The 15,064-nt window shown below is 39.7% G+C and overlaps 3 protein-coding genes across 3 annotated transcripts; all 3 read right to left on the minus strand.

The window, feature by feature from the left end:
* Positions 1–65: 65 nt before the first annotated feature.
* On the minus strand, positions 66–5,719 carry slc25a1a (solute carrier family 25 member 1a). The gene is made up of 9 exons (XM_028031949.1): positions 5,341–5,719; positions 4,916–5,023; positions 4,737–4,836; positions 3,444–3,582; positions 3,270–3,354; positions 3,079–3,183; positions 2,874–2,989; positions 1,872–1,945; positions 66–1,795 (listed from the first exon to the last, which is right to left on the minus strand). The coding sequence occupies exons 1-9, from the start codon at positions 5,588–5,590 to the stop codon at positions 1,681–1,683; spliced, it is 1,092 nt and encodes a 363-aa protein (XP_027887750.1). The 5' UTR covers positions 5,591–5,719; the 3' UTR covers positions 66–1,680.
* Positions 5,720–6,816: 1,097 nt separating this feature from the next.
* LOC114153409 (F-box only protein 39) lies at positions 6,817–11,636 on the minus strand. The gene is made up of 6 exons (XM_028031948.1): positions 10,653–11,636; positions 9,236–9,407; positions 8,553–8,861; positions 8,213–8,437; positions 7,144–7,320; positions 6,817–7,065 (listed from the first exon to the last, which is right to left on the minus strand). Exons 1-6 carry the CDS (start codon positions 11,075–11,077, stop codon positions 6,943–6,945), a joined length of 1,431 nt encoding a protein of 476 aa, XP_027887749.1. The 5' UTR covers positions 11,078–11,636; the 3' UTR covers positions 6,817–6,942.
* A 247-nt stretch (positions 11,637–11,883) lies between these two features.
* On the minus strand, positions 11,884–14,844 carry LOC114153412 (uncharacterized). Its single transcript, XM_028031950.1, has 6 exons — positions 14,316–14,844; positions 14,015–14,141; positions 13,774–13,918; positions 13,349–13,425; positions 12,586–12,816; positions 11,884–12,511 (listed from the first exon to the last, which is right to left on the minus strand). Exons 1-6 carry the CDS (start codon positions 14,327–14,329, stop codon positions 12,461–12,463), a joined length of 645 nt encoding a protein of 214 aa, XP_027887751.1. The 5' UTR covers positions 14,330–14,844; the 3' UTR covers positions 11,884–12,460.
* Positions 14,845–15,064: the final 220 nt, after the last annotated feature.

Consider the following 15,064-nt stretch of genomic DNA (forward strand, 5'->3'; position numbering starts at 1 on the left):
TTTCAGTTTGCACGGTAAAATTACGTCTGAAACGTTATGTGTAGTCTTATCACAGCCACACAGACTTGGTCTACACAAGTTTATTATCATCAAGAACATCAAACTTGAATCATTGAAATTGTCCAACAGCATTTATGTCATGTGCATTATGTTGTATTTTGGTATCTCCCATACAATAAAAAAAGCTTTAAATCTGCCCTACAATGAGCAGTGTTGGTGCTTACACAGAAATTAAAGAGAATGTGTGCATTAAAATTGGCCATTTTATGAAAAACCAAAACAGCAAACCATGAACAATACTGTGCAGTAAATGCCTTCTGAAAAAAAGAACAAATGACGAGTGATAAAACAACCTTCTTTGTATCCCTGTGTAAAGTGTGAAACCTGGTAATTATTGGAACATACAATATTTAAAAGGGGAATATTGTTTCTTGTGGACAAATTCCACATTTCCAGATACCGTAATATGAAATACCATAAATTCCCGATAAATTTAAAATATTCCTACATGGGAAAGATTTTAAATATGTAATCAGGAAAGAAGGAGCAAAGGAAGAGGATCAAAGTGGAGAAAGAAATGACAATAGGGGAGGGACGGTACAAGAAAGAAAGTAGGACATTAGGGTGGAAAGGTGGGAACAAGAAAGAAAGTAGGAAGGAAATAGTGAAGGAAGGACACAAGCGAGGAAAGGACAAATGAGGAAGGACAAGATGGCGGATGAAGACAGGATTAAAAAGACAGAAAGGATTTTGTCCAAGACTAAGATCACCCAAAAATTGATCTGTTGCTTTGAGACTTCTCACTTATGTCAAAAGTCTTTCAACAGATCAGTTCCTAGTTATTGTCGTCTAACAACTAGGTGGCAACAAACCTTTTCCCTTTTCAAGATCCTAGTCACACTGAGTTAGCTATTATGTTAGCATACCAAAAGTCTGTCTGACAGATCAAACCAGGGTTAATAAAAAGAACCTTAATGTGGTAGATCTGACTAGAAGAAAAATGATATAAAAAACAGACTACAAAAACAGAAAGTTCTACAATGTTCATGAACCAAGACGGATGTACCAACATGAGCTTATATTTTCAGTTACAAACTCACTCCCTTTCGAAACTTGTCTGTGTAGCCTCAGCAGGTCTGCGACTCGTTGTTGGAGTCTAAAAATGCTCATGCAAAGATGAACTGTGGTCAGCACTGGGCACTAAGGTTCGCCATGAACCGTCACCTGGACGCTGCGAGCATGACGGCACCACAAGCAAAGCCAAGAGCTGCACAGACTGGTTGCAGTGGTTCAAGAAGCTTGCTCAAGTCCATTCACAGCACAGTATATGGTAAGTACTCAGTGAATCAAGACACTTTTTTGGTTTCAGAACAAAGTGTTCGTTTCATGTCGTTCCTAATACTCCTTTTATCGTATTTTCAGCCTTTTGTTATTTAATCCGTACCTACTTCTAATTCACTTGATGAAAAAAACCCGCTCTAATCTTCATTGCTGGGTTTAGAGTGAGCCTACGTAACCGAACATGTTGCTTAACAGTGTGGACACCGGTCAAGATGACGCGTCATCTGCTCAGGAGAATCCAGACGGCTAAACTGAACTGGAACAGAGGTGTTGTGTTGTGCGTAGCAAGAGGCACTGGTCCATGCTTCCTCCCGGACCCTTTTTCACATTCATGCCGGTTTACTGCGTTTTCCACACGTCGTTGAGTAGTTTGACCACCTCTTCGTAAATGACAAAGACTATGGCCACGTCAAGGCACACGCGGCCAAGTCTGGGAACTGTGCCTTTGTAGAACCTGCAGGACGTTACGAGATTACAATTGGTTGCTAAAGGGGGAAAGAAATCTAAAGTAGTGGCTACATGGTACTCACGCCTGTGGTCCTTCGTGTTTCAAGATTTGGAAGGCACAATCCAATGTGTTTTTGTAGCGATAGGCCTCCAAACCCTAACATATATACATATATTAAAAAAAATGTGTTAAGATTTTCTAACAAGCAACAAACGTACAGTGACAACATTCTTTTCTGCGCTCATTCTGGGTTTGATAAATGTGGATTTGAGAATAAATTATGCTTAGTTTCTAAGCTAGGTCTCAGAAGATGTACAAAGGTCGATGTCAGCTGTACCAGAGAATTATTAGCTAATACAAATCCAGAAGCTTAGCGATGCTAGATGCCAAGAGGATTCTATTTAATTAGTGCATTTGATTTGCAGAAATGTGACACAGGTGAATCAAAGTTATGTTAATGTAGAAACTAAAATATCATGGCATGTTTAAGCTTGATGATTGTCAGGTAGAAAAAAAAACAACAATCTTTTAGCTTCTGAAATCCAGTTAGAACTGAACTCAGGACCTCAGGAGAATGGAAGTTGTGCTGAAAACAGTGTTACTTTTGTCAATCTAGAAGGTGTGTGATGGTTGACAATTTGCACAAAACATTAAATATATAGAAGGTGAAGACCAGCATGTAAAGAGATTTAAACAGTATCCAAATGTGAATCTTTTTGTTCTTGGGTTTTGAAAAAAATAGATTTTTATGCACATTTGTCAGTCTCTATTAAGATAATTTTGTTTCCAAGGCAAGTCAATATAAACAAGAGAAAACTAAGCATATAAGAGAAAACTAAGAATTGAAAGACAAAACAGAAGATGCTCTGCATGCTAGGGTGTTTGGATAACAAGCTATTCTACCAAAGAACATCGAATAATTCAGACACCAGCCACTGTGAGGCGCTACTTTTTGGGTACTAGATGGGAAATGACATTCCCTCTTTAAATCATATGCTTGGCCAGTAAGCAATCAAATCTAAAATAGTTTTATATATATATATATATATACATACATAAAAACTAGGGTTGCGTTGTTTCCTACCTGCATCCTGGTCTTGACGACGTCTAGAGGCGTATTTCCAAAAACGCTGACTGCTCCTGCTGTGGCTCCAAACATCGCAGTGACGATTGGATGCATTTCTCTTCTAGGCTCATCACCTTAGGGGCCAAAGCCAAAAAACTGACGAAAGTGACAATAACTTATTGATCTCTTATTTCTATCATCTGTTCAGGGAAAACCATCTCACCGTTGTACCAGTTCCGCAAAGCGTTCATAACATAGAATCTGATGGCCTGATTAGTTCCTTGTTTAAGCACAGTTGGTGTCAAGCCTTGATACGTTCCTCTCAAACCTACACAGGAAAAATGGACATTACTACTACAGATGCAGTTTTGCTAATATACAAAATAAGCAGCTGCTCCAGTTTTGCTCACTCACCCTGCTCCCTGATGATTTCACTGACTCCGTGGAAGAAGCCTCTGTAGCGAGGCCTGAGGGAACACTGGTCATGAATGAGCTTCACCTTTGTCAAATACAGACCGTTTTATCCAGATGTTTCATCTCTGTGACACATCACAAAACTTCCTGCAGAAAGTGAACGTCTCAACCAACCTTCAGCGTCTCCATGGGGCAGACGACCAGCACAGCCTCTGCTATCCCGGCTCCCAAACCACACAGGAGGCTCCGTTTGTTGTCGAGCCGGCCCGTGTGGTCTCGCATCGGATTACTAAGCATTTCAAATGTGCCAAACCTGGAAGGATGGAGACATTTCAGTATTATAAAACAGGAACAGAAAGAAATTTGTACAGGAATGCTCCTTCTTTGCAGATTTTCTAGAAAGGCAAAAACCAAAATATTTTTGGCACCCGTCACAAATTCAGTCACTTTCTTTCTAAGTCAGTCTACACAATAATATCCAAGATCACATAGCTTGAGAGAGGCAGAATAGTACTTTATCGAGGACAGTGATTCTTTTAACTTCAAAAAAAAAGAAAAAAATCTGTATTTTTCGGACATGATACAGTCCTTTTACTAGAAACTGTTAGTCTTAGGTCAGGTACACGGATTTGACAAAGTATTTGTTTAAAAAAGCAGCAAAAGTTAAAATAAAACATTAAAAAACCCGAGGAAGGGTAAATCAAGATCACTTCAAAAGACGATAAAGGTATTTGGAAGCAACATATAAAAGACATACTTGCTGGTTCGTTACTTTCACCTAATTCTGTACTCAATAACAAATCAATGTAAGATTGTACAAAACTTTTTTTTTTTTTTTAACTCAAGCTGGAGTTTTAGAAAAAATGCAGAGAAGAATTTAGATATCTGCTGCTGGTCAGAGTGACTTTATTTTCTGATGGCAATTCATGTTTTATGAAAAATTATTTAATGTGGAAATTTCAAAAACTATAGCTGATATTTGTCCGTGAATCAGTCAGTAAGTTTCAATCCAGTCAGATTTAAATCAGGTAGTTTTGTTCATGCTCTACTTTTTTATGTGATTGGTTTGATATCATTCGTATCCTATTAAGGTAAGGGACGTATGCTGAGATACATAAGTGGGAATTTTCTGACAAGTAAAACTACTACTGTCAAGGATCCAGCAGCACATTTTTCTTTTATAGTCAAAAGCTGTCACATGTAGTTGTTAAATGAAAAATAAAAGAACAAAACAGAAAAAAAGAAAGCTTGTATGTGTGGTACACATCCAGTAAAGAAACCCGGTCTGGTTTCTATGTCACTGGATCTGTTCCGCCTCGTTTAACATTTTCCACCCTGCTAACCTCTGACGTGTGAAAAAACAAAAATCTGAATTATTTTAGTAGCTTCTTTTGCTTTTTACTTTTTTTTTTTTTAAAAAAGGCTGTATGATGTAAAAGTTGCCATGTACAGTGTGCTTGTCTTCACCTGACTGCTGATTTGGGTATTGACCCATACAGCAGGGAGCTGAGACCTCGGTACAGCCCTCTGAGCCCGTGATCCTGCACAGTCAGCCTCACACAGTCACCTGTCCAAACCCAGAGCAGGACGGAGTGAGAGAGCATCACAAGGCCAGCACAGAAACTCATCCCAGCCCGGTGACCTACCGATCCCTCTGTATCTTGGAGGGTTGGCTCGCTCATCCAGCTGCAGCTGGGTCTTCACATACTCTGTGGGGAAGGTGATGCAGATCTCTATTGCTCCTGCTATGCCACCTGAGAGAGAGATGCAGAACTGCTCCTGAATGTTCTGTTGCCTAAAGTAACTTGTGGACATAGAAGAAGTGGTGGATTTGTAATGTAAACATTTATTGTTTACATTTGTATGAGGGGCATAATGCAATGAAAACAGGGATGAGGCTACATGATGCAACTGCTGTAGCATCCTGCTGGGCATGGGGCTTTTTGACCCAGTTCTGCTTGGATAGCTTTAAGGGCGACAGACTGGGATTATACTGTTCTCTCTGCAACACACAAAGAGCAACTACTGCTTTGAAATCTCCAGTCTGAATTAAAAGAGCCAGAAAATCCACCTGCAAGTATAGCTTTTCCGGGATGAGTGATTTTCCTCCCTCCGATCGCAGCCGCCGCCAGGTTCCGCCTGCCCTCGCACAACCTCCGGTGCTCTTTCAGCGACACCAACCCGGTGGCGGAGGCGGCGGAGGCGGCCAGCAGCGGGGATGGGAGCCGCTGATGGAGAGCCGAGCTCAGGCCTCGTCTTCGGGCAGCGCAGCTCTCGCAGGGCCCCTCGCAGACAGAGAAGGGCTTCGGCAGCGAGGACATTTCGACGGTCGGGGAATGACTCCGCAAAACGTCGGTACAGGGGGGCGATAGTCCGGCGGACTGGCGGAGACAATGTGGAGGATATAACAACAACACGGGAAGGCGGGGCACCGGCGTGGCGACGGCGGTCAGGTGATGGCGACGGGCGGCGACCTGCTATAGCTACAGTCACGTGACTTTGTGAGGACTTTAACAGCCAATGGCGTGAAGGATGCTGCTCCGTTACAGTCACGCGCTCTGCAATACTAATGTTTTTCTTATGCCAGGCTTGTTCAACATATTAATATTGACATTATTTTTGAATTAGTGAAAGAGTACAAACTGACATGTTGACAACAGAGGCTTTGTTTTTAATTGAATGCAAATCCACAACAGTAAAAGCTTCCTCGCACTTCACAGGCACGTTCATCGGTTTCATAACATTCCTTAAAATATTATTTGTGTTTATAATACCCTACATGATCAACTGTGAAAAAGAAGGAGGGTTATGGATACTTTTGCAATACTTTTCCAAGACATAATTGACAGAATAAATACATTTTGGCAGCGGGTTACGACATTAACACTAGTAGCCACGACTTAAAGTAATTTTGTGCTGTTTCCACCTACCTTCCCTGGCAGGAGTCTTTGCAGCAGAACCTGATTTTTCAGTGGTCTGGTGTGATCATGGTTAAGTTGCTCAACTTGGTAAAGTGTCAAGAAGTTAGTGTGTGTGTGTGAGGGTGTGTGTGTGGGGGTGGGGAGGTTGTGACCTTATACTCAGCAAATGAGGAAGCATTGACATGTTTTTTGTTGAAATATGTCATTATCATTTAAAATGGTGGGTAATTATTCAAAACAGAAGACTAAAAAGGTATTCAGTCATGAAGGAATTAACAAAGCAATCAGTGGAGAGTGTGTAAGGATTATAAGGTGTCGTACTTAAGAGCTTAAATCTAATACAACCTTTAAAGACTCTATTCATAATAGACCAAAATCAAATGAAGAGGATTAAAAACACAAAGAAGGCTCACGCTCTTTCTAGTCTCGCGTGAATCCTCCGAACAAGAGTTTATTTCTATTGGCCCTTAATCTCTGCTACTTTAAATAGTGCTCTCCCCATGCCGGAGCAAACACAGGCACAACATTGCTTGCTCCTCCTTTACAGTGAAAGTAGGTCAGAGTTTCTATACACAACCCCAGCTCACCCAGTCTCCTGGAGAAAAACATAAACACACCCACATCACCCTGACAAGGTGTTTATCATTTGGGTGGTTAAATGAAGAAATAGATGTCTTTTATGCTTCATTCACTTTATTTTGGTTTTATAGGGAGCTTGTGCCTCGTTTGGTGTTAAGGCACACTTGAAGGTGTCATATATAGGGGCAAATGACTGCCAGGAACTGTAGCTCAGGAGGGTAACAAAAGGGAGATAGTATTTCCATTAGCTGATCTTCCTGCTCCTCTATGTTCTCTACCGTTGTGTAGATTCGCACCTGCAATCAAATGTACTATTATCTTTCTCTTCACTAAATTTCCGTAGCTTCAAGGGGAATTTCTCCCTGTTTTCTTACTTTGATCTTGTTGAGTGACATCCTTTTAGTCATCCGGATGTGCAGGAGCCGACCCACAGTGGAGATCTCCAAGAAAGCCCAGACTCTCAAATCTACGAGGCTCTCACACACATTAACCAACTCCAGCAGCTCATCATCGAGTGACTCGCTGCAGTTGCTCAGGTCCAGTGTTAGATTCTACAGACAAGAACATTTCTCTTTGCATTGTTGTGACTGAACACTTTCAAATGGTTTTTACGCAGCTATCGTTCTTCCAATGTATTTGAATTTGTCCTCTTGTCTGTTTTTGCTTGTTTTGTTACACCCAAATGTTTTAGGTCATGTACCAACTTTTAATATCTGACAACAATATAAGCAGCTGTCTTAAAGCAATGATTTTATGAGGAAATAGAGCTATCCAGTCATTTTAATTCTCACATACTTAAGCTTAATTCTGGCCATAACCCCCAGGGCTACTTACTGTCAGACAGAATCAAGTAGAGACACAATAGAACTTGAAGTAGGCTGACACAACTCAAAAAGCAATAAATGTTAAAGTTTGAACAGCTCTCTAGGTGAAAGTACATGGAAGTAGAATTTTAAAATGTTATAAATTAATTTTAATGAGGCGTTGTTTTAAAAAGTATAACAATTATAGCAGAACACATTTCCCTTATCGTACTGAAGATTCTTAAAGTTGAATGGTTGAAAAGTAAATATATATATATATATATATGAAAAGTGGCTTAAGTAAAAAAAAGGTCTTATGTTTGTTGAAACTCATGTTATAAGCAAAATTTGAATATTTTATAAGCTTTTACTTGAGCCAAACAATATTCTTATACTGCTTATAAGCCAATATAAGCCAAAGTTTGTCAGTAATTGTCTGGATGGCAACATTTCTACCACTGTCATTTTGATGATCAGAAACTGCAGTGCTTGGGAACCACTTGGCCAAACTGTAACTTCATTATACAAATGTACGCATTTAACAGCAAGCCTGTGCCCTCTGCAGATTCCGGGTGAAAATTTTGTTGGAAAAAAAAGAACATTTTTGCTTCACGTGATGCATCTTTCTCAGGACTCTGACCTGCAGGCTGTGTCTGTACCAGGGCAGCATGGTTTGGAGCAGAGGCTTGGCGCTGCAGATCTCATCTGTTGAATAAAATGCAGTCATGTTGTACTCCACGAGTGGAATCTCGGGCAGCAGGATCCTCGCCAGCTGCTGTGTGTCAACGACTTGTTCGACTGTGAGTCTGACTTTTAGATCTGGGCAGCTGGACACCAAAGTGGCCCATGAGTAACCATACACCACCTTGAAAGAGATTATTTAGCACTTGTAGTTTAATCATCTTTTGTAGTTTCTCGGTAAAACATGGATAGGGCAGTGTCTTTGGACTGACCTAATGTTCTTTTTTTTCCCTGCTTACCTGTTGATGTGGCTCATTCTGAGTGCAGTACAGTGAAAGGTTTTCCAGGAAGTTACCATCTCTGCCATAGTTTACCCTTCTCGCTCTGATACTTTCACTGAGAGCCAGCAGCAGTTCATCTGACAACCAGGAGTAGCTAAGAGCCAAGTGGGTGAGGCCTTGCAACTTTTGCAGCATTTGAGGTATATTGCGATTAAGGTGATTGGGCACAGTGACAGAAAAGAAACCTCTTAGATCCAAAGAAGAAAGGCCACAGAGGGGAGAGAGGCTTCTTTGATTTTGTACTATTGCAGAAAGCAGCTCCAGACCCTGTGGGTCAAAAGAATTGAGAAATAAACCAGATTCAGGTGAAACTATTATAGCAGTTGTTGTTATGGCTGCACACAAATTTAGTGGTATTTGATTGTCATTAAATTTCACCTGTGAATTAAGGCTCCTAATGTATTGCTTTATTATTTGCTCGAGTGAGTCACTTCAGTAAACCCGATGTGTATGTAAACATATTAACTTCTCTAGAAGTTAATAAGTCAGTATTTTGTTGAAAAAGTCTAAATAACAATTCTTTTATCCATCTCCTATAAAAACATTGGTAGCTTTACATTACAAATGAATGTTCCAATTCACTTTTTGTTCTTTTGCTAAATGTTTCTTGTCAAGTATTATTCGGTATCTTTTGACATTACCTGCTGGGTCTCTGTCCGTATCCTGATCAGGCAAATGTTTTTAAGTCTTGAGGGACCTTCTAAGAGGAAATAAATGAGTTTGTTGACTACAGTATTTCTGAGGCCCTGGCCCCAAGAGGAACGGTCCAGCTCCAGCCGTATGATGGAGAGGGTCTTTAATGGGGCTTGAACTCTGTGAAGACAAAATGATGTTCAATTTTATGAATAAAAATGTCCTTGGAGTCTGATTTCAGATTGCAGATAGACACTTAAAATTGAACTATGTAACTTTTCTATATATATATACAGTACAGACCAAAAGTTTGGACACACCTTTCTAATTCAATGGGTTTTCTTTATTTTCATGACTATTTATAAGGCAATAAATCCCACTTATTAACCTGACAGGGCAACACCTATGAAGTGAAAACCATTTCAGGTGACGACCTCTTGAAGCTCATCAAGAAAATGCAGAGTGTGTGCAAAGCAGTAATCACAGCAAAAGGTTGCTACTTTGAAGAAACTAGAATATAAGGGGTATTTTCAGTTGTTTTACACTTTTTTGTTCAGTGCATATTTCCACATGTGTTATTCATAGTTTTGATGCCTTCAGTGTGAATCTACAATGTCAATAGTCATGAAAATAAAGGAAACTCATTGAATTAAAAGGTGTGTCCAAACTTTTGGTCTGTACTGTATATGTATTCTACATATTTCTTAATATGTGTGTGTTTTATTATCACTATAGCATGGCAGCATAGTATGAGACATGAGAAAAAGTTGAGTTCATCTGGCTCTTGCCTATGATCCTGCTGTCATCTGAACAGATACTCTCCTCCTTCAGAAACAACCAATTAGAGAGAGGAGGAGGGTCTTTGTGCTTTTAATCACACTTATGTACGCACTGCTCACACCTTCCCCCTTGCTCTCTGCTATGCTACAGCTAGAAGCATAGCAGTGGAGCTTGTCATGAATGCTAAAGCTAGTTAGCATGGCCACCAATGATGGTGGATAAACAGTTTTCCTGGAACTTTTCCATTCCAGGAAAACTGTTTATCCACCATCATTGGTGGATGATGGTGGATAAAAACTGGAATTTAACAGGAAAACTGGAATTTAACAGTTTTCCTGGTATTTTCCTGAAAAAACTAGTAACTGGAAAGATTCTCCGCCATTAGGACATTGAGCAGCACATACACGAGGTTGATTGACAACGCTAAGACACTCCCTCTGGCTCTGACTGGTTGTTTTTGGTTGGGAGCGGCGCATTTCTTCAGACAGCAATAGCAACTCAAGGAGGAGGTGGAGGAAACCAATCTTTTCGCAGATTGTCTCATGTTACACTGTCGCAACATGGCAACACTTTTAGTAAATATGTAAAAAAGCATATTTTTGTAAACGTTACATACTGCAGTCTTAAGATGCAAATTGTTTTTACCTGACCAGTGTATTCAACAGCCCACAGATGGTGTTATGCAGACGCTGGGCCAACACAACAGATCTTGGAGGACACACGGTCACCTCCAAGCTTTCCAAGAAGACTCCCAGATTGTCAGCATAGCCCACTGCCGATAAGTGTTCGGACTGCTTGTATTTAGAGAGACGGCCACTGAGGTGAAAGGAGCGCCAGCGCCAGAGACAGGGCAGACGCATGATTTTGTGCCAGTGATGACAAACCAGAGATGCCCTGCTGCGATCACCATCAGAGAGATATTTGAAGATGTGTAGCAAGCAGACATCAGGAAGCATCTCCCACTCACCTATCTCCTCAGTATCACGGTTGTCTAAATGCATGGTCTCTTCCCCACAGTCGTCAGAGGAAGTACAATCGTCCTCCCATAGTCTGTCTTCGCACTCCTCCATGGTTTATCTGGATTTAAAGATTTAAAACAGCCTGTTGTGTCACAGTAGCAGCTAGTAGATACGGGTTCATGTGCAAATCCAGCTGACAGTAACATTAAACAGTAAACATTAAAGAGAAATCCTGACACTCAGAAACTGTGAGATAAAGCCTGAATGAGCCCCAACTGACAGAACATGCAACTTAGTGAAGTACTGTCTGTAGAACCCTCTGGTTCCGTTACATCACAAGGACCCAGTTCTAATATCAGTTCCACATTCAATTGTATTAATTCAAACAGTTGAATTAATGCAACTGTATTCTAAAACATACTATATACAAGGTTCAATTGGTTACTTCGTTTCACTTAAACAGCTACGACATTGGTCTAACCATTGAAGTTCGATATAATAAGAAGTCTCAAATCTCCCCAATAAATTTAAATTTTCAGTCTCAAACCTGACCACATTTAATCACAGAGTAATATTAGTTTCTCAAAGTTATTTAGAGCTTAACTAAATAAAAAAATCTGTGTGGACATTGCAATGTGAGAATATTTCATATTTTTCCTTTTAATCTATGTTACCTGACTATTGTTTCAACAATGTCTTTAAAAAATAGATTATAGATCACACTTTTAATAGAATACGGTTATTCAGGAATAGGATAGCTTTAATATTCTTATTATTTTTGAAGGTTGTGTAAAACTCTTAATTGATATGTTTGCTCTTGTTTAGGCTTTACAGATACAATGATTTGAAGCTTGTTAATTTAAGTCAAGTTTATTTGTGTAGCACATTTCAGCAACAAGGCAGTTCAAAGTGCTTAATGCTATAAAAACATAATACCAATTTTGAAACAAGCAATAAACATTACATTTTCTCAAATGCCATCATCAAAATGATCAATTTAATATACTGTACATTAAATATGTCAATCAATGTTCCACTTAACCTCTCATGTGACTTCTGTCCATTCCAATAAGACGATATCTACTTTCTTTTAGTAAGATTTGAACCAATGAGTACTGGACCAGAGAGCCTTACCCAGTTCGACAGTTAATCATTTTTATTTGTTTAAATGCACCTCTCACTTCCTTATGTAAGATAAAGCCAAAAGCAAAAAAAATGTTGACTTTTTTTTTTTGAAAGATTATGAGGATGGCGAAAAATTGGGATGTACCAATAAATGATGAATACAAAAATATGCAAATATTTTGTAACAGAGGTCAGTATAGACTAGAATAAGTGTCACATGGAATGAATGTGTCATTCTAAACAGTTTATCTGCTCTGGAAAAAAACTGCACAACATGAGCAAAGATTTCCCTGAAAAATTTGCCCAGACGATTGTTTCTAGAAATATATTTCTAAAATATGTACAAGTCACATCTTTCTTTCACAGTGATTAGTTTTCTTTCTTCGAGCTCCTCAGCCCATCAAACAGAAGACATTTTGCCTGTGAATAGAGAAATATTTCAGTGAATTTAGAGCAGATGTTGTTTGTGTCACCATGCTAGTATTCCTGCCAACCTCATGCCAGCGCAGTGTGTCGGAGGGCAAGCCCAGGTGGCAGTGTGGACAGGTGTCTGTCTGTTCGGCCAGCTCCTGGTTTCGTGGTCCCCAATAAGGCCCCTCGCTGCCCCATAGGGGGCGACATGTAGAGTGGGAGGAACAGGCTACACCAAAGTGAGGTCTGGGATCTGTCTGGTAGTTCACTTTCTGGCCACTAGAGGGCAGATGTGATTCAGGATCAGAGTCTTCCTGAAACACAGGGAATAGAGACCTACAGGATATAGTAAGAAGTGTTCAAAACAAAGCTGTGCTTTACTGATTCAAAGCTTAATTGTTAATTTTTTTTAAAACAATTTTTTGCTTACATTTAAAGAAGCAAAATCAGATTTGTTTTTAGAGTAACTTAGGGAATGTTTGAGCTATTTACTTGACCTTAACCTAAATGATGAGTTCTTCATAGTTAAATAACTACTGAGGGTTAGATGTAATCTGAACATGTAGTTACAGTTGGATGAATGGTTAAGTGTTTACAATGTTCTTGTTCGAATGCTGCTGTCTATTTCTTTTTTCTTACAAGTAACAAAAATGAATCATATAATTCTTGACTTGATTCACTTTACAGCTCTTGCTTTTTTGAGCATCAATTTTGTTTTATTTTTTTGCTATTAATTTATAATTTGAATGGGTTTTTTTTAAGTAAACAAAAGCTTTCCAATATATGGGAGAATCAGAGAATCTGTTTGCTACACAACAACAAAATAAGTTGTGTCAGAAATATTACCTCCTGTTTTGTGACGTTGGGATGAGACTCAGAGTCAAGAGACCTCAAACAATACCAGCATGGCTCAGTTGGGGCATCTGTAAAGACACAAATTATCCAATGCATTAGACCATTATTCAGTACAACAAATGTTCTTGAAAGTAAAAAGTCCAACATAAAGGCAAAGAAAGGTCGTATTTTGCAAACATTTTTTGCCACCCACCCAACCATGGATGGATCTTCTCCACATTTTACCCATTCCAAACACAAATTAAGTATTTTGTTAAAAATGTATTTATTAGATAAATAAAGCAGAGGATGGCAGTATTTCTGGAGATGAGATGATAGCATTTGATCTTTAGAGAGCTCAAACAGAGAATCTATTGAGTCAGTACAATGTCCCCACAGGAATGTGGGAACATAATACAAGTTTGTGTGTATCTTACTCTGTGTGGTGGAGGGATGAGATGACACAGATTGGGGACTCATGTCCTCTCCTGTTGACAGGTGGGTCTCCGGGAGGTAGTCCGTAGCTATCACAGTCTCCTCTGCTAATGTCTCTGCATTCTCAATGCATTGATCCTCTAAAATCTATGACCATCACCCACACAGACCAAACACCAAAACAAAAGTACAAGTTGCAATTAATTTTCCTGTTTTGCTTCCTGTTGCCCATCTGCTTTTTACCTCTTCATCCCAGACTCCGCTGTTAGCCCTGGTGGTGTCCTCTGGTGTCTGGATACTTCTGGACTCAATGATTTCTTCACTGGGTTTTTCCGTCAGTATTTCTGCCTGGACAGACGTTGCCCCACTACTTTCTCGGGGAAAGGGAGTAGAATTTAAAAAAAAACAAAAAAACACATGCCCTCCTAACTGATCTACAAGAGGGTTATCAGCCGTTCAATCATCTGCACCAGCTCAGCCTCTACTGTTACTCTGAAGGCGAGAGCTTGATTAGTCTTAAACATTCATCCACTCCTTGCCTTACCTTTCTTCCTCCATCCCCACTCATGTGTCTCCCTCCCACGGTGCCTGACGTGCTATTTCCTGCTAATCCCAACCCTCTTTGGCTTTTTCTTTCCCTAGTCTTGGTTTGCCTGCCAGCCTCTCTGCTATCTTCCCTTCCTCTCTGTGTCTGAAACGGAAGCTCCACACTCTCAATATTTCATGTGTCTGAATAGCTCACAAGCAGGCCTCTGTAAAGAGTAATCAGATGAGGGCTCCAGTGTCTGTGCGGTGGAGTCCGGCTTGGCGTGAGCAAGACTTCCAGAAGCCAGAAACTTTCCCACTGCTCTCACAAAGGTGTAGAAGAGCCTTAAGACCCTTCTTTTTTATGATTTTATTCTTTGTCTGACTACAGGCAGGACATGTTTTTAATTATACAAACAAAGAGGCACATGAGAAGAGAATAACGGATCTGATAGCCTGTATGCCCTTTAGGTTTTGTTTCATATCTTTAGAAATTAATCAACGGTAGATAGTGTGAGAAAGTATACCAAGCTGGTTTATACCCATTTTATCAAACAGATTCGATTGAACCAAAGAAAGCAAATAGTGTTTTTGTGACAGGCAGCCTCCTACATTTAGAAGCCTTCCAATAAACTGCTTGGAAAGAAAGTGGAAGATAATTTATTTGATTTTCAGATATTAAATCATCAATAAATGTAAATATCTTATTTCGATTTCCACATTCATAGAAGAAAAAAAACCAGAGGTTTTCTATAACTGCCATCTTGA

This window comes from Xiphophorus couchianus, chromosome 11 (assembly GCF_001444195.1).
Source record: "Xiphophorus couchianus chromosome 11, X_couchianus-1.0, whole genome shotgun sequence".
Lineage (NCBI taxonomy): Eukaryota > Metazoa > Chordata > Actinopteri > Cyprinodontiformes > Poeciliidae > Xiphophorus > Xiphophorus couchianus.

Bases quoted from the DNA above. Each gene is read 5' to 3' on its own strand.
- LOC114153412 (XM_028031950.1), bottom strand. The intron at 13,919-14,014 runs GTAAAAAGCAGA...TGATGGTCATAG, and splicing joins GCGGAGTCTGGGATGAAGAG to ATTTTAGAGGATCAATGCAT. The intron at 12,817-13,348 runs GTAATATTTCTG...CCTGTGTTTCAG, and splicing joins CCAACGTCACAAAACAGGAG to GAAGACTCTGATCCTGAATC.
- slc25a1a (XM_028031949.1), bottom strand. From the start codon at position 5,590: ATGTCCTCGCTGCCGAAGCCCTTCTCTGTCTGCGAGGGGCCCTGCGAG. The intron at 3,355-3,443 runs GTTGGTTGAGAC...TATTTGACAAAG, and splicing joins GCCCCATGGAGACGCTGAAG to GTGAAGCTCATTCATGACCA. The intron at 1,946-2,873 runs GTAGGAAACAAC...TATATATGTTAG, and splicing joins TCGTCAAGACCAGGATGCAG to GGTTTGGAGGCCTATCGCTA.
- LOC114153409 (XM_028031948.1), bottom strand. From the start codon at position 11,077: ATGGAGGAGTGCGAAGACAGACTATGGGAGGACGATTGTACTTCCTCT. The intron at 8,862-9,235 runs GTAATGTCAAAA...TTTGACCCACAG, and splicing joins TACGGACAGAGACCCAGCAG to GGTCTGGAGCTGCTTTCTGC. The intron at 7,066-7,143 runs GTAAGAAAACAG...ATTTGATTGCAG, and splicing joins TGTCACTCAACAAGATCAAA to GTGCGAATCTACACAACGGT.